The sequence below is a fragment of the Myiozetetes cayanensis genome, unplaced genomic scaffold, assembly GCF_022539395.1.
Source record: "Myiozetetes cayanensis isolate MyiCay16 unplaced genomic scaffold, myiCay2020 scf22, whole genome shotgun sequence".
NCBI classification, from domain to species: domain Eukaryota; kingdom Metazoa; phylum Chordata; class Aves; order Passeriformes; family Tyrannidae; genus Myiozetetes; species Myiozetetes cayanensis.
The window spans coordinates 1,271,244-1,288,268 of record NW_026087434.1 but is presented as its reverse complement, the minus strand read 5'-3'; the positions used below and the strand labels follow the sequence as shown (position 1 = coordinate 1,288,268).

The 17,025-nt window shown below is 64.8% G+C and overlaps 3 protein-coding genes across 3 annotated transcripts; 1 reads left to right on the top strand and 2 right to left on the bottom strand.

The window, feature by feature from the left end:
- The first annotated feature begins 10 nt into the window (after nucleotides 1-10).
- Nucleotides 11-3,617, top strand: CUNH17orf80 (chromosome unknown C17orf80 homolog). Its single transcript, XM_050319218.1, has 4 exons — nucleotides 11-1,336; nucleotides 1,691-1,798; nucleotides 2,199-2,315; nucleotides 2,795-3,617. The coding sequence occupies exons 1-4, from the start codon at nucleotides 22-24 to the stop codon at nucleotides 2,821-2,823; spliced, it is 1,569 nt and encodes a 522-aa protein (XP_050175175.1). The 5' UTR covers nucleotides 11-21; the 3' UTR covers nucleotides 2,824-3,617.
- On the bottom strand, nucleotides 3,604-6,386 carry CPSF4L (cleavage and polyadenylation specific factor 4 like). The gene is made up of 7 exons (XM_050319231.1): nucleotides 6,137-6,386; nucleotides 5,751-5,900; nucleotides 5,434-5,529; nucleotides 5,068-5,161; nucleotides 4,723-4,765; nucleotides 4,435-4,619; nucleotides 3,604-3,954 (listed from the first exon to the last, which is right to left on the bottom strand). The coding sequence occupies exons 1-7, from the start codon at nucleotides 6,237-6,239 to the stop codon at nucleotides 3,798-3,800; spliced, it is 828 nt and encodes a 275-aa protein (XP_050175188.1). The 5' UTR covers nucleotides 6,240-6,386; the 3' UTR covers nucleotides 3,604-3,797.
- Nucleotides 6,387-8,792: 2,406 nt separating this feature from the next.
- Nucleotides 8,793-15,807, bottom strand: CDC42EP4 (CDC42 effector protein 4). Its single transcript, XM_050319229.1, has 2 exons — nucleotides 15,748-15,807; nucleotides 8,793-10,668 (listed from the first exon to the last, which is right to left on the bottom strand). The coding sequence occupies exon 2, from the start codon at nucleotides 10,553-10,555 to the stop codon at nucleotides 9,638-9,640; it is 918 nt and encodes a 305-aa protein (XP_050175186.1). The 5' UTR covers nucleotides 10,556-10,668; nucleotides 15,748-15,807; the 3' UTR covers nucleotides 8,793-9,637.
- Between the last annotated feature and the right edge of the window lie 1,218 nt (nucleotides 15,808-17,025).

Here is a 17,025-nt window from a genome sequence, read left to right as displayed (position 1 = left end):
GCACGTGGCGGGAGGACGGTGATGGCGAAGTCGGGACCGGGATCGGGATCGGGAACGGGATCGGGAACGGGATCGGGATCGGGAACGGGAACGGGATCGGGATCGGGAACGGAGCGGTGCCCGCACTGCCACAGGGAATTCAAGCGGCTCCGCGCACACCTCCCGCACTGCAAGGCCGCCCCGCGGCAGGGACCGGGACCGGGATCGGGATCGGAAACGAGCCACAGCACGGGCCCCGGCAGCGCACCGGGATCGGCATCGGGATCGGCATCGGGATCCGCACCGGGACCGGGAAAGAGACTCCGCCCGGCCCCCCCCGCTGCTCCGGGGCCAGCACCGAGCCCCGTTCCCCGCCCGGCCCCCGCCAGCACTTCGGGACCGGCACCGGGACCGGGATCGAAGAGGAGAACGAGCCCGGCCCTCGGCAGCGCTCCGGGGTCAGCACCGAGCCCAGGTCCCCTCCCAGCCCCCGGTCCCGGCCCCGGGCCGGGTGTGTCCGCCCCCCGGAGCGGGCGGGGCGTGGAGCCCGCGGTGCAGGACGTGGCCAGAGCGCTGGATCTGCCCCCCGAGGAGGTGGAGGATGTTCCCCGGAGGATGGAGGATGGAGTGAAGGTGGTGATCGAGAAGCACCGCGCCAGGGTGGTCCGGGAGAAGCAGCCCAAGAGCAGGGCGGGAGCAGCGGCAGGGACAGATCCCGGCCGTGCTGCCCACCCACAGCGGGCAAAAACCGCTCCAAAATCCACTCAGAGCCCGGGGGCTGTGAGGGGCATGCCCGGCAGCAAAAAGGGAGGAAAAAGCAGCTTAAAGGCAATAAAAGTACTTGAAGAACCCCCCGAGGGCAGAAATAGCCGCGCTGACCTCGCTCAGCAGGAGGGAACAGAGCAATCCGTGGCAGGAGGGGAGCAGGTGCACCGGGAAGGTGGTGTGGGATATAAAGGCCCCGTGTCTGCTTTGCATCCCAAGAACCTCCATCTGTCAGTGACACAGGGTTTGGGAGGTCACAGCAAGGGGACATCCAAGAATGAGCTCAGCAGCCTGGAGAGGCTCAGGGACAGCAGGGAGCAGATGGTTGGAGTGTCCGAGCCCGTCCTGGGCACAGGGAGAGACCCAGGGCTGGCCCTGCACCAGTCCTGGCTCCACTCCCCCGAATTCCAGCCCACCTGTTCATCCCAGGCCTCTGGCAGGAGCACCTGGGCAGGAGCCACGGGCTTGGAGTGGTTTCCAGACCTGTATCCTGAGTGTGAGGGGCTGAGGATCTTTCCAGGGAAGCATCTCCGAGAAGATGTGGGGATCACAGTGAAGACACCAAGGGGCAGTTCCTCAGAGGGACCTCGAGGTAACCAAAGTCTCTGTGCTGGGATTTGTCAGGCTGGAATGGGAGGTGTGAATGGGAGAGGAGGGGGTAGGGAATGCTGAACTGCTGGGCTTGTCCAGGAAGGGATCCAGGAGAAGCCCATGAGGTCATCTGTGCCTCCTCCAGCCCGCAAAACCGACGGTTCATGGTTTTGTGGAGGTTGGAGTCGGGTTCTTGCACGTTCAGGCTGGTGGAGCCCAAACTTTGTGGGACAGACAGTTCCCTCTCCGCTCCCAAGCCCAAATGCCGTGCCAGGTCCCAGCTCCCCACACAGCACAGGGAGCACCAACAGCACACCTTGTCCTGCCCGTGCCCACCGTGACTGTCACCCCCCAGGTCCCCTCTCGGAGAGGCCCCTGCTGGAGGTGAGGCTGGGGGAGCTGCACACCTGGATCAGCACCTGCCACTTCTCTGCCCAGGGGCTGCTGGGAGCAGCACAGAAAGGTGAGAATTCCAGCCTTCTGGGGCAGGGCCATCCCACTGCCCTGGCTGAGGGGCTGCAGCCTGGTCCGAGTGGCCACCCTGGTCTTTGGAAAGCAGCGAGTCATGGAATGGTTTGGGTTGGAAGGGTCCTTAAAGCTCATCCAGTTCCACCCCCTGCAGTGGGCAGGGACACCTTCCAGTACCCCAGGTTGCTCCAAGCCCCGTCCAGGGATGGGGCAGCCACAGCTTCTCTGGGCACCCTGTGCCAGGCCCTCCCCACCCATCCCAATATCCCGTCTAACCCTGCCCTCTGTGGGGATAAATGAACGGACCCAACATTTTGGCTTTGGAAAATTGCATGGAAAGCAGGGAGTTCCAAGGAGCAGCACATGATTTGTCCCTTTCCTTTGTCTCCCAACAGCCTGGAACAGTTATTATGCCAAATACATCAACGTGAGGAGAGGGGGACCCGCTGGGATCTCCATGCTCCTGGCTGGGTACTGCCTGCTCAGCTACAGCTGGAACTATCAGCACTTCAGTAAGATTTCCTGCCTGGGGTCTCTCTTGTTTCAGGAATTCTCCCTATTGCAGCAGTTGGAAAGTCTGTTTACCATTCCTGTTGATTAAAGCTCAGGAATAATTCAAATACTCCACATTTAAGACCAATAGCAGGGCTGAGAGAGCAGGATTCTGAGGGTAGGCAGAGGAATTTAGCCACTAAAAGTGGTGATAACCAGTTGCTGACTCACAGCTTCTCCCTTGGGGAGCACCAGGAATGCCAGGAGCACTTAGAAACCCTGCACAGAGCAGAGGGAGGAGATGTTCCAACACAGGCCCCCCATTCCCTGGATTTCCTCACATGACAAGGGCTTTGCTGGTGGTGGGGTGGTTGCCCCTTGCTCATGCACAGAGAAGCTACAGTGAGAAGCTCATCAGGAGCTGGGCAGAGCCCATCCCTGGAGCCCCCAAACCTCCCTTTGTGCTGACTCTGGAACGTTTCTCTCTCTGTTTTTGCAGAGCGTCACCGCTGGCGTAAATACCACTGAAGGAGCTGCAGCAGCACCCACGGGGCGGTCACAGCTCCTGGGGAGGCAGCAGAAGTGCTCACAGCCGCTGTCCCAGCAGGGATTCCCAGCAGCAGAGGCCTGTTTGCTGTCAGGACAGGGGCTGGAAGGAGGGGGGTGCTTGGCAGGGGCCCTCGTGCAGCAGAGGGGTGGCAGTGACAGCCCCTGGTCACCCACCGTGGGTCAGGGAGCTTTCAGTAGAGAGACAAGGAAGCATTAGAGCTATCCCTGAGAGATCTGTGTGTGCAGTAGAGCTCTGGGAGCCTGCAGAATCCCAAATCCCTCGCTTTGGCACAGCTGACACAGGACAGGCTCCTGTCCTGAGCTGTTATTAGAGATTAATTGACATTGTGCTGTAGCTGAGGGTTAGCAAGGTTTGTGGCAGGGTGGGCTTCAATCCCAATAGCAATTCCCTTTAAGTTCACCTAGCAAAGCCCAGTTTATACTCACCCCTTGTACTGGTGGGACTGGTCAGAACCTTTGTGGAGGCTCAGACCACAGTGCCCTGTTTCTGGAGGATGAAAATCCACTGCAGGAGCTGTTGTGCCCAAAGGGCAAACCCATGTCTGCATCAGACAGGCGAGGAGTCAGGAGTGCTAGTTGGAGCCTGCCATTCCCAAACATGTCTGGGAAAGGGTTGGTCATGTTACAGGCATGAAAAATAAAGCCAAGAATTAAAAATCCGAGCTCTTTATTCAGCGAGGTGCAGTCGTGCCGTGTCAGGGGTGGTTCACAAGAAATTCTCTCACCAGCAATAAAAACCTTTGTGGATTTTCCTTTCCTGCTTGGTCTGTGATCTCAAACACGGTGCTTTGTGCCCCCTTCCCAGGGGGTGCTGCTGCTGGCCTGGCCTGGCCAGAGCCAGCTGTGGGAAGTCCAATTTTCATTGCATGAAGTGATTTCTCTGCTGCTTGTGCAAATTGTGAGCTGGTGCTGAGCAAACCCAACTGGCTTTTCTAGTCCAGCCGCTGCCCCAGTGCTGTGTCTCCATCTCCATCGTGTTTTAGGATGTCCTCCTTCCCCATCCATGTGGGAGCACTGGAGTCACTTCCCCAGCAGCATTTCCAGCTGAGTCCTCCCACTCTCACCAGTGTAGGGACCGACCTGTCTGCTCTGGGGGCACAGGGAGAGGCAGGCACTGGATTTGTGCTGCATCGACCCTCTGCCACGTTCCCACGTGCTCATTTTCACATCATTTCCCAGGGGGTGGGTTCATGGAGCCGTGCCACGTTCCAGCACAGCTCCCATCTGGAAACAGCACCCCAAGACCTCCAGCTGCACCAACCCTCTGACCCAGAGGGATTCTCCGCTCTTCAGGGCTCTCCCACTGGTTTATCACCACCCAAGTCCCTCCCCTTGCAGTTAGGTTATTTCAGTCCCAGTAGATCCCTCCTTCCCAGCTGGTTCCCACCCCAGCTCTTCAGGGACCAGCTCTAGAGCCCAAAAAAGCCCAGGGAGAAGGCATATTTCCAGACAAAGAGGCTGTTTTGGGAGTAGTGTGGGAGCCTGTCCCCACACCACGTGCTGTCCCTCACCATCCCCCTCCAAGGGGAGACCACCGCTCCCAGCCCTCCCATTCCCACAGACACTCACCTTGGAGCGGGTGCCTCATTCCAGCAGGCTCTGTGGGCCCGGGGGCAGCCACTGATGTCCCACAGATGCGCTGCCCGGTGCTGGGTGACTCGTGGAGGTGGCTCTGTGGGTGGCATGTCCTGGCCTCCCCTCTCCTCCCTGTCAGCCAGATCCTGCTGTAGCAGGCGCTGTGGACAGCCAGCTTCCTGGGGGAAACGGAGGGGCAGGTGGCAGCTGCTGTCCCACGGGAGCTGTGGGGCAGCTGGAGCATCACCCCAGTTCACACAGGCACAGAGGAAAGGGCTTCACCTTGGACGGCTCCGTGCTGCTCGTCATCAGCCCGGCCTTGAGGCTGGGAATGGACACAGAGGACAGGCAGTTACTCCCTGTGGCACCCCCAGATCCTCCTGTGGCTCCCACAGCCTCTCAGGGATGTCTTAGGGCTAGCACAGGCACCCCCGTGGGGACCAGGACTGCTCCCTGCCCACCCACTGCAAACCCTGGCTGGACGTGGGGAGAGACCAGAACGGTTCAGGTCCCAAAGCAGCCTCACCCCTGACCCTGCCAGGACCACAGGGCCACCTCTGCCCCCTCAGAGAGGGGACTGTCCCCTCCCAGCCGCGTTCCAGGGATCCCAGCCTGCCCAGTACGTACTGCACGAACTTGCACTTGGGTCCCTCCGGGCAGAACCCCACCAGGTAGTTGGCACACAGCACCCTCCGGGTGTGCTTGTACTTGCACCGGGGACCTGCCACGCAGAGCACAGGTTTGCAGGGACACGTCACTCCGGCATTTTGGGAGCTCGGCTTTCCCAGCGGCCCCGGTGAACTCTTTGCTACCCCAAGCCCAAACCCCCACTGGGTTCCTGCCCCACTCCCGGCCACGCTGTGGGTCACCCTGCGGTGGCTCGGCCACCTCAGAGGGGACAGGAGGTTGTGCCAGCAGCGGGGTCCTGCCCCACATCACTGGTGGGCACACGGGCAGCCCCTTCCCGCCCTCTGCCCTGTCCCAGCAGCTCACCGTGCCTGCAGAACCCGCGGTCGTACCAGGGACAGCCCACGGTGCTGGGGGTGGCATCAACGTGCAGGAAGGGACAGTCCTTGTCGCTGCACTCTCCTGCGGGGAGGACGGGTGGGACAAACAAAACAGAGAGGGAATCGCTCAGGGATGGGCTGGATGGGAGGAACTGGGGTGCCCTGAGAGCACCTGGCTTTGGACTGCGGGAGCACCCACCAGGGTGACAGTGGCACTTCTCCCCGCAGTCAGGAGGTGGCATCAGGCACTTGCTCGAGGCCAGCCCGGAGGGACAGGAGTGCTGGGAGGGGACAGGCACCTACCAAACTTGGAGTAGAAATAGCACTCGGGCATCCTGCTGGCGTCGTGCTCGTGCAGGAAGTCGCAGCCGTCGCCTCTCTTGCAGAGCCCTCGCAGCCAGTGCCTGCACACCACGGTCTTGGCCCTGCCTCTGCGCCTGGAGGGGCCCTGCACTGCTGGCCATGGCACCCCTGTCACAGCCAGCCTGTCCCCCAGAGCCCCCCCGGACCTCCCTGCACCCCCAGCTCGGGACACACCAGCAGGAGCTTTCCTGGGTGCGGAGGAGGTTTGGAGCACCCACTGGGCACAGGGGGCTCAGTTCACCTGGCACTGCCAAGGTCTGGGTGCCCTGGAGGTGTCTGAGCCCTCCCCCAGCACAGGGAGCCACAGGGCCCCGTCCCCAACTTACTGTCCACCCCTGGGAAGCGCGGGGGCCGAGCTCCTCTCTGCTGCTCCACATCAGCCTCCAGGTCAAACCTGATCTTCTCCACACCAGCCACCAACTCCTGCATCACCTCTGCTCCAGCAAGAGCCCCCTCCAGCCTGGCACAGACAGGGAAGCAATCAGGGAAAGAGGCAGAGAAGCACAGCTCTCAGGGCCCAGCAGTGGGGCTGCCCAAAGAAAACACAGCTCTGCCAAGGGAGCACCACACTCTGAGGGTCCCTGCAACCACCCCGGGCCCCAGCAGCACTCAGAAACCCTCCTCTTCCTCCTCCTCCTCCCCAGCCAGAGCAAAGCTAGCCCAGGCAACCGCCCGGAGCGCTCCATTTAGAGCAGGAAGCTGCCCACATCTGATCCCAATTTGCAGCCCTGATTGCCTGGTGCCGCAGCTGGGGAGCTCAGCCCCCGGCCCCATCCATCCCCCTCACTGCCTCCCTTCTCCCACATCTGCTTTTGCTCCAGAAAAACCAGCTGGGGCTGGCCAGGAGCAGGGTTAACCCCCCACTCCGAGGCCTTAAACGTGGAGCCAAACATGGCTTGTGCATTCCCATAGCATGGGATGGATCCTGTGTGGGTTCTGTTGTGCTCTGGGTGCTTTGAGCTCTGGCTGCACTGCAGCACCAGCCCCACTCTCCAGCACCTGGCAGGACAGACCCTGGGCTCCTGGAGGGGACAGCCAGGTCACCGTGTATCCCGATGAATCATGGAATGGTGTGGGTTGGGAGGGACCTCAAAGCTGATCTCATTCCACCCCCTGCCATGGGCAGGGACACCTTCCACTAGCTCAGGCTGCTCAGAAGCCTGTCCAGTCCCAGGGGTTGGGCTGGGGGCTTTCCCGTGTGCCAGGCTGCAGTGGCACATTCCCGGCACGGCCACGGCGCTTCCCGGAGCCCACCCAGCCAGCCCCTGGATTCAACCTCAGCTCCGTCCTCCTCCTCATCACGCGGCTCCCGTGGCCCCGTGCGCCGCCTGGGGCGCCGTGGGCTGACACATGGGATGGAGACCTGCTCCCATTCTGTCACCAGGGATAAAGGCACTGGACCAGCGCTGCCGGAGCGCTGCCCGTGGGGGCCGCGGCCCCGCGCAGGGCGCTGGGCACCCACCCGGCACCTGTGTGGCCACATCCTGGGGGTGTGACGGGATATCCCACCCCGTGCTGTGCCCCTGGGTGGTTTGGGGAGCCTGGGGGTGCAGCCTATGCTCCCCTGCAGCAGGCACTGGCCGGGCACCGGCCTGGCAGCAGTGCCTCTGGGGAACAGCATTACACCTCACCAGCCCAGGTCCCGTTGGGCTGACCCTGTCCCTGCTCCCTCGTGGCATTCCGGGGCCTCTCCGTGTCCCGTGGAGCGGGGCCGTGTCCCGGGTGTGCTCAGCAGCCCGGCACACACTTTCTGCCCCGTCGGCTCGCGGCACCGCGGCGCTGCCGAGCCGGAGCCTGGAGCCGACAGGCGTCACAAAGATCAGGGCCACCAAGTGACGGTCGCAGGCGGCCCGTGAAGGGTCACCCTGGGGCCGCCCCTCCCCACAGCCCTGGGGAGCGAGGGGGTCCTGGCAGGGGGTGCAAAGCCCAGGGAGCCACCCTGCCCTGCCGGCTGGTGTCAGAGCATCCCTCAGGGACAGGAGCAGCCAGGTGTCCCCCAGCAGCCTGGTGACCCCCCAGGGGACAGCGACCGGGACCACCGGCTCGGGGGATGGACGTGGGACCCTGGCACAGGACAGGGGGCTGTGCCGTGGCGATGGGGGCAGCCTGGTGAGCTCAGAGCCACCAGCTGCAGCTGCTGTTGTTCTCCCTGTCCCAGACAATGGCCCAATGTCCCCTGCCCAGGGTGTTGTGTCCTGCCAAACGCACGCACAGGACCCCATTGTGTCCCCACTGTGGCACAGCACTTGCCCGCTCCCACCAGCTCCACCAGGGCACATCCTTTTGGGAGGACTGGGGCATCCAGCTCCTCCTAGGGCTGGGAGATGTTGGGGGGGGCCAAATCCTTCCCTCTCCATCACTGGTGAGGAGGTCCTGACTGGTACTCCCAGCAGAGCCAAGCTCTCCACCCACTTGTGAAGGGCTTTGGGGCTGGAATGGGAAGGCAGTCCTGGCCCTGGCAGAGCCCCATTACATCAGTGGCTGAGCTGTGGGAAGCTGGCTGTGGGATGGGAGTGACCTGCCCTGCTCTCCATGCCAGGATCATCCAGGGCTATGGACACCCCGCAGGGACGGGAGCCCCCAGGGCACCCCCAGCCCTGGCCCCCAGCCCATGGGAGCAGGGACAGCCAGTCCTGCCCCACCACCACTTCCCCTCCTCCCTGGCTGGCAGGGAGGGAGCAGGGCTGGGGGCAGAGCAGTGTTGGCAGAGCTGTCCCTTGGCAGGAGCCGCCTGGCCGGAGGGGCTCAGCCTGGAGCCAGATCCGGCCAGCGGGAGCTCCCCCACTTCCTCCCGCCGTGGGCCCAGAAAGCACGGCCACTGCAGGTGCCCAAACCCCGGCCAGGGCAGGATCCCAGCCAGGGATGGGCTCCAAGGTGGAGGCAGCAGGACGGGGGCCGGGGACGGCAGCAGCACAGGGAGCTGGTCCTGCTTGGGGAGCAGATCCCCACAGATCCCAGCCCTCAGGAACTCAGGCCATTGCAGTCACTACCATTTCCTTTTATTCTTTGCATCTGTACATACGTGGTATAAAACCTCCTGGTCCTGCACCAGCCCAGTGTTGGCATTGCCTGGCCCCACCGGCCCCATGGCACTGGGACATCGGGGGTCCCCGGCTCAGGGGGCTTCCAGGTGCTCCTCCCATGGGGGACAGACCCACGCTTCCATCAGCACCCCTGGGAGCAGCTGGTGCCTGGGCTGGCTGGAGGCATCCCTGTGACCCCCGGGCTGGTTGGAGGGTCCAGCATCTGGGATGGATCCATCCATCCATCCATGCATCTGAGCACCTGCCATGGCACAGGGCTGGAGGCTCTTGGTCTGCAGAAAGTCCACAAGCAACCCAGGGAGGTGAAGCTGCCCACAGTCCTGGGCCACCTCTGAGCTCCAGAGCCAAGTTCTTCCTCATGGGAAATCTCCCCTCCGTTAAAACCAAAAGCGAGAGTAAAGAAAGTTAAGTACAAATCAGAAAACAGTAAAAACCGTACGGCGGAAAAAATATATATATTACTAAAGGGGCTAGAACTCCAAAGGCTCGTCTTGTTGGATCCTAAATTGCTTTACATGGGCAGGGGAGGCAGGAGAAAAGAGCTAATATCCAAAGTCCAACAGAAAGAACCAAAATCGAGTCTGCTTCCCCCTCCCGGGAAGTGCTGAGAGATGTCGGGAACACCCCTGGCCCCGGGAGCAGATTGCTGTCCTGCCAGGGCACAGGGAGAGGGAAGGGGGAGGAGTCAAGTCTTCCCTGGTGCCACCGTTGCAGCACCAGGGTGTTCAGCCCCATGTCCAAGAACCGCAGTGAGAACCAGACCCTCGGCTCGGCCGCCCTCCTTTATACTCGTATCTCATCATCATCTTCATCAGCAAACGAGAACTCCCTGTCGGGGCGTTTTGGGGGTGCCCCCCGCTGGCTCGGTGGCCTGGGGACAGGGCTGCGCTCCTCGGGCCCCGAGGTGCAGCTGGATGCTGGACTGCTGTCCCTGGGGCCACGGGCCGGGCTCTGGCTCGGCGGGGCCACCACCGCCACCACCGGGGAGCCGGGCAGGGCGGCCTCCCCCTCCTCCTCGTGGCTCTCCTCCGCCTCGGGGTCTTCGTCCTGCTCCCACTGATCCTTATCCATGATGCTCAGGACGTCCCCGAGCATGGAGGGCCCCAGGTCGATGTGGAAGGACATGATGGACTCGGCGTGCTTCATGCCCGCCCCGCCCTTGGCCACCACGACGGGCAGCTCGGTGATGTCCCCGAAGTCGCGCTCGTCCAAGCTGGGGCTCAGCGGCCCCGCGGCCGCCCCGTTCGGGCGCTGCTGCTCTTCGGGGCTCATCTCCTCGGGCTTCTTGACGGGGCTGGAGGAGAGGCTCTTGGGCAGCTGCCCCGCGCTCCTGTCCACCTCCTTCTCGTTGAGCTGGGGCAGGGACACGGCGTTCTTGACGAAGAGCGCCGAGTCCCGCAGAGAGCCCAGCATGTCCCGCCGGTCCCCGCGCGTCACCGACTGCGAGCGCTTGCTGCTGCGGAAGCGGCGGGACAGCAGGCCGGGCTTGGAGGCTCCCGGCTCCTCGCCCGCCTCCGGCACCGGCTCCCCGGCCTTGCTGGTGAGGAAGGAGGTGTCCCCGAAGGCGTCCCCCGCGCGCCCCACGTGCATGGTGTGGCGGAAGTCCCCCAGGGGCGCGCTGATCATCTCGGCCGTCAGGTCGGCGCGCGAGCGGCGCTTGGAGTGGGCCGAGTTGGACACGAGCTGCTTGAGGATCGGCATGGTGGCGGCAGGGGGAGGCTGGGCAGAGCTGCTCCGTGTCCCGCCGGCCCGGCCGGTGCTCACAGCTGGGGCTCCACGGCTGGGATCCCACCGGCGTCACGGACGGGTCACTCCTGGCGGAGAGGAGAGAGGGACATGGTCAGGCTTTGAGGACACAGACAGGCCTTCACCCTGCCAAGCTGCAAAATGTGACCCCATGCCCACAGGCTGCTTGGTTCCCTCGGGACTAGCCTCCACACAGGGCATTGTTCCATGGGGAACACATCCTCAGACCCGTCCCAAGCTCCCCACACCCCCTGAACGGGTGGGTTCCAGACGCTATCCACGGAGCAGACATCTACAGGAGAAAGATCTGGGCAAAGGGATCCTTTGGGATGATCCCTGCCCCTGTGCCCCACATGAACAGGCACCAAAAGGGATGCAGGGCACCCCTGTCCCCTCCCCATGCAGCCCCAGCCCACCAGAGCAGGCACAGCAGCTCCAGCCTCCACGAGTCGCTCGCCGAGAAGATGCCTGGGATTTTTTTTTTTTTAATTGGAAGAAAGCAGAAAGGAGCAGACGCCAGAAGGAATTGGAAACAGACGGCAGGAAGTGTGTGAGGAGGGCGTAGAGCCCCCGGGAGGCACCGCACGCCGAGCAGGGGGACGGGGGGAGCCAGGGCAGGGGACACACAGGCACCCCATGGGTACCTCTTCATGCTCGGCAGCACGGGGAGATGGGGACACAGCCCTGCTGCACCCAAACCCCTCCATCCTCACTGCTCCTCGGCGCTGAGCCCCTGTGTGACCATCCCCACCCTCCCCGGCCACCTCATCGTCACGGCTGTGACTCAGAGGTGACAGAAATGACGAGGGCTCCGGCCGGGTGGGGTGTTACTCCTTCCCATGGCCCCTTCGGTGCCACGGCCGGCCCGTCCAGCCCAGTGCCCGCAGCCACGCAGGACAGGACAAGGACAGAGACCACGTCACCGCATCCCGCGCTTCCCACGGCGCCAGGCAGCCCCAGGTGGTCCCGGGAGGGGCTGCCGGGGAGGAAGGGCCTGTGGCCGCCCGCTTCCTCCCTCCGGGCACCGCCGGCGACACCGCGGCCCCGTGACACGCACGGGGAAGGGACGGACACGTCTGTCCTCTGAGCGAGCCTGGGGCGGGGGCCACATCCCCCCTGCTGCCCACCCAGCCCCAGAGTGGCTCCGCAGGGCCGGCTGGGAGCCAACCTTGTCCCCACAGCCCACGGGCAGCCACGGCCCCAGCACAACCCAGCTGGGCATCGCAGGACGCCACAGGATCTACCCCCAGCTCCCAGCGTGGCCAAGGGAGGGCTCCACCCCCTGTCCCTCCCCAAATCCACCCTGTGACACCCCTGTGTCCCCTCCCTGCAGGAGCAACAGGACCTCAGGCAGGCAGGCAGGATGGACTCTGGCCCCACGAGGGTACAAAGTCCTGGTGCCCAGCCCTCCCGTGCATGGCTTCCGTGTGGGGCCGGCCAGGGCAGGAATGCCCCGTGGCATGGCACCGGTGGCACGTGGCCACGCTCCCTGTCCAGCCCCGTGCAGGATCCAACCACCCCAGAGAGGCATGGCCTGAGCAGGGCCCGCTCCCTCGCAGGATCTCGTGCGTGCCCGGCCGAGCGCGTGTGCACGGCACGAACGCCTTCCCCTTCCCAAGTCTCCTTCCAGGCCGGCATTCCTCCAGCCTTTGGTTTTCCATAAAACAAACACTCCCGGCGAGCTCCCCAGCTGGGCCAGGCAACCGTGCTGCTGATTTAGGCCATCTGGGGACTGTCCCTGCCTCGTATTTAGATTTCGGGGCCAAGTTCAGCATTTGTGAGATACTTTGCAAGCCGTGGCCAAGGGGCCACCGGGAGGTTGGAGCGGGACATTGGAGTGCAGCCGCCCCGGCCCGCAGAGCTCCATCACCATCACAGCCCCCAGACCAGCACCACATCCCCCCTCAACACTCCTGCCCTCAGAGCTGTTTCACAGCAGCCAAAATCTTCCCCCACCCCTCGATGTTTCCCTCCCAGCTCACCCCAAGGGGTGATGGCAGCACAGTGGGGCTCTGCTGCCCGCACAGCCCCGCTGCCCACCCCATCCTGCCCAGGGGAGCAGCACACAGAGCCCTTTTCTCCTCCTCTCGCTTGGGGAGAGAGGATCCTGTGACATTCCCGCTGCCGGTGCTTTCACAAACGAAACCAGGCCAGGCATCGCTGGCACTGCCTCTCCAGCCACCTACCAGGGGAAGCTGCTGGTAACCCGAGAGACTTCCCAGGCACCTGGCAGCACTGCCCAGCCTGAGGCAGAGAGCCCAGAGCACGGCCAAGTCCCAGCAGTGCTTTGGAGCAAGGGGAGGGGATGAGACCTGCAAGCACGGGTTGAGGAAAAGAGGGATAAAGTGTCCTGAGAGCCCTGTGCCGCTTCCCACCTGCCCTCTGAGCCCTTTGTTAGCATGAGCTCTGAGCAGCGAGAGCCTCAGGTGCCCAGGGACACAACTGTCCCTGTAAATGAGTGGCTGCTTGCAGGACAGTGGGATCCTGCAGCCAGCATGAAAGTGGGACAGGACCACGTGCCCTGATGGTGCAGGCTTCCCACGAGACCCCCTCCTCCATCCTCTCCATCTCATCCCCATCAGCACCAGCCACCCGTGGGGACAAGGTGGGACAAGTGGCTCAAAGAAGGAGGGCAGTGAATGGGTGCACACCAGGGAAAGGCCGAGTCCAGCCACGCTCCCACGCGTCCTGCCCCCGGCCTGTCCCGCTCCCAGGCTGGGAAAGCCAAGCTGGGAAAGCATCCCAGCCAGCCTGGCCGGCTCCAAACGAGCTCCCCAGCTTTGCCATGCACAGCACCCCAGGCTCTGCAGTCCCTGCAGCCCCGAGATCAGAGGATGCTCTCCCCACCCTGCCGGGTGCTGGGGCAGGGGCTGGGCCAGGCCGGTCGGGCCCCCCACACCGCCCAGGGCCAGGGACAACCCTCACAGGGAGCAGGGAGGACACGGAGCCTGCTCAGCCCCACTTTGGGGAGCGCTGCCCCTCGGGGATCCAGCGCAGGCGGCCCTTTGATGTTGGAGACTGGTAGACGGCTGCTGGAGACAGGGCACGGATCACACCCTGTCACTGCCAGCCCCGGGAGGCGACCAAGCCGCTGTCACACCCTCGGTCGGGCTCCCCAGCGAGTCTTCCCAGGGCCCGGGGGCAGACGGTCCTGTCAGTGCGGGCAGCCCCGGCGCCCTGGTGACCGCCTCCACCCTGGCGAGGTGACAGGTCTGGTCCTGTCCCTGGCATCGGGACGCCGCTGCAGCTCAGCCGTGGGATGCACGGAGCAGCCTCTGGAAGTTGAAAGGCAACTGACAGCGAGCATCAGAGACAGGGACAGCGAGATGGCACACAGGGAGGGCGGCAGGCAAAGCTCGGCTCTCGCCAGGGCTCTCGGCACCCAGAGCAGCGCCAGGCTGGGGAACTCACCGCCCCAGCACCGGCACCAGTGCCAAAAGCAGAGAAGCGCTCCCCGAGGGACTGCCAACAGCCGGGAGGTAGCCAGAGTTCAGCGAGGAACTATTGGCAGGACACGCCAGAACACGCACAGGACCATAAATCCTCCTGCTATGGGGCCACGAACCAGCCCGCGGCTCTCCAGAGCCAGGAGGGGACTCTTCCGAGGGGAAAGGTTATCTCCTCGCTGGTCCTGGCTCCTTCTCTCACAACAACAGGGGCTGGCCGGGGTCCGACAGGATACCGGGGCTAAACAGACCTCCCGACCTCCGCCGGGCTCCGAATTCCTGCGGTTTCGCTGGGGTGGACGGGAAGTAAACAGGCAGACTTCCCACAGCGCGGCCACGGCTCCCTACCTGCCGGGGGGCCCGCAGCCCACAGCAGCCGGCTCGGGGGGCCCGCGGCGGCTGTTTGTGCTCAGGACAAAACCCAGCGAACAAAGGGAGAGAGCGGCACGGTCAGCACAACACCGCCGGCAGCGGGGCTGGCCGGGGGGCCGCGCAGGGAGCCCCACGGCCGGGCAGCCCGTGCCACGGACCCGGGCGGCTGCCCCGGGGATGGGGGCTCAGGGCAGCCTCGCTCTGCACCCCCAGACCCAAACCCACCGAGCCTTCTCGGGGCTAAACCTCAGCTGGAGTCGCTCCACGGTTTCCGAGGGAGCTGCGTCCAAAACAGACTTGTTTACTGTGTGCTCAGCTGGGGAGCGAACCCGTCCCGGGGCGCAGAGAGTGCACGCTGTGCCTCAGTTTCCACCCCAGCCCATTAACGATCCCCCTGGAACAGCTTTCCTACTCTATAGATCCCAACTCCCTTTGAAATAGCCCTCCTGATCCATAGATTCGGCGCTTGGAAACATCTATACTTATCGCTGCTGCCGCCGCCGGGGTCAAACCGGGGCGGCGTGGGACGAGTCCAGCGCCCCGCGAGCGGCCGCTGCCCACTGAGTCGCAGCTCCACAGGCAGGTCTGGGACTCAGCTCCGCGCCCGGGGCTGGCACAGCCGCGCAGCTCCCTCTCTCCAGGGCACCGGAGCGGCTTTGGGAGCCAGTCCCGTGCCCAGGGCTGGCAGAGCAGGGCAGGTCCCTCTCTGCGGGGCACCCGTGGGAGCGGCGTGTGCGGCGCAGGGATCGGGAGCAGGGCAGGCTGGGGGCCGGCCAGGACCCCGAGCCCTGTCCCGGGCCGCCGGGGGATGAGCGGGACGGGGATTTCGGGAGGCTCTGACTCAGCACCCTCCGGCGCCCAGCCCCGGGGTGCCGCTGGACCCGCTCCAGCTCGGGGAGGATCCACCTCCCCGAGACGGCCCGCGGGCAGCCACCGCCCCGGCCGCGACCACCGCCGGCTGCGGCCACCGCCTGCCCGGCGCGGGGCTCGGCGGAGCCGCGATCGGGCGGCCGCCGGTGGGGCGGGGTGAGCCGGGCCGGTGCCCCACTCCGGGCAAACACCGCTCCGCATCCTGTTAACCCCTTCTCCCACCCGCGCCGCGGACAGACCCCACAGCCCCGTAGGGATTGAGGCGGGGGTCACCGCCGCCCCCCCTGCCCGGTACCGGAGCGGGGCAGCCCCGGGGACCCCGCCCGTTCACCGGACAATAGCCGAGCGACCGCGGCTGCCTCCCCCCCGAGCCGGGTCCAGCCGAGCCGCGTCCAGCCCAGCCGAGCCGAGGCCCCCCCCGAGCCGGCCCGACCCCCGGAGCCCCCGGCCCCCCCATACCTGCTCGCCCGGGCCCCGCCGCCGCCGGTCCATGGCCGCGCCGCGCCGGAACGGAGCCCCCCCGCCGCGCCGGTGATGTCATCGCCCCGCCCGGGCCAATGGCGCCGCGCCACGTCACGGGCTGTCCCACGCCCTCCATTCAAACCCGAGTGGGGCGGGGGGCCGGGGGGTGGGTGACCCTTGTCCCCAGCGCGGCCCCGCCCAGGGGGGTCCCGCGGGAGCGGGGACCTGAGTGGGGTCACGAGTGGGGTGGAGGGGGGCGATCGCGAGAAGCTTCCACTCGAGGGGGGTCGTGAGTGGGGTCTCCCGGCCCCTCCCAGGCGCGGTGCAGGGATGCCACCGTTCCAGTCGTGACTGTGACACCCACGGGGCTGCAGCACCCACACATCCCCTCCGATGCCCCCATCTCCCTCTTCCCAGCCAGCCCCACTGCTCCATCCCCCTCAGGGGGCCGTGGGGTCCCTCCAGGCCATGGATGATTTGGGTGGGCAGTGGCCAGGACACGATGACAGGGGCTGCAAGCCCACTCCAGACCACTGGCGCTGGTGCTGGTGCTGGGTTCCATGGCTCCACCGGAGCTGGTGATGGATTCCACGGCCACCCTGGCTCTGGGGATGGGCTCCGTGGCCCCCCCAGTGCTGGTAACGGATTCTGTGACCATCCCAGCCCCCCGGAGCTGGTGAGGGGCTGAAAGGGAGAGTGCTGGGCTGCACAGCCGCTCGCTCGCAGGGATTAAGACAAGACCTTTGTGGGAGAAAAGGGGCGGGAGAGCCGAGATTATCCCGAACCTGCCTAATGCAGCGTTCCTTGGATATTCCGGAGCATCTGGCGTCTTTGTGGAGGGAGCCAGGATGGGGCGCAGGGGGGTGGGGAGTGGGGTCCAGGGATGCTTCAGCCACACAGCTCTGGGATTCAGGTGCTGGGACACGACGCTGTGAGGTCCTGAGGTCTCTCATGTCACTGGTGCAAGGAGCTCCATTCCCTGGGCCCAGCAGCACGATCCGGGGGCCCATCGTGGCAGCACCAGGCAGGGCGGCACTGGGCACTCTGATGGCTCATCTGGTGCTGACACTTTCCTGCGTGGGAAGAAGGGAAGTGGCATAAACGCAGAGCTGGCACTGCAGTGGGCAGTGAGGGTGGGCGTGGCACTGCAGAGATGCTGGGGTTGGCACCCAGGACACAGCTTCTGCCCCCAGCCCGGCTGCCCAGCACCATCTCACTCATGCCTGCTGTCTCCATCCTGGGCCGTGCTGCTCCCTCCCGTGCCATTTTCACATC

Coding starts and splice junctions, on each gene's coding strand:
- CPSF4L (XM_050319231.1), bottom strand. CDS start 6,239: ATGCAGGAGTTGGTGGCTGGTGTGGAGAAGATCAGGTTTGACCTGGAG. Junction 5,901..6,136: donor GCGCTTCCCAGGGGTGGACA/GTAAGTTGGGGA, acceptor CATGGCCAGCAG/TGCAGGGCCCCTCCAGGCGC. Junction 5,530..5,750: donor CTATTTCTACTCCAAGTTTG/GTAGGTGCCTGT, acceptor TCCTCCCCGCAG/GAGAGTGCAGCGACAAGGAC.
- CUNH17orf80 (XM_050319218.1), top strand. CDS start 22: ATGGCGAAGTCGGGACCGGGATCGGGATCGGGAACGGGATCGGGAACG. Junction 1,799..2,198: donor GCTGGGAGCAGCACAGAAAG/GTGAGAATTCCA, acceptor GTCTCCCAACAG/CCTGGAACAGTTATTATGCC. Junction 2,316..2,794: donor CTGGAACTATCAGCACTTCA/GTAAGATTTCCT, acceptor CTGTTTTTGCAG/AGCGTCACCGCTGGCGTAAA.
- CDC42EP4 (XM_050319229.1), bottom strand. CDS start 10,555: ATGCCGATCCTCAAGCAGCTCGTGTCCAACTCGGCCCACTCCAAGCGC.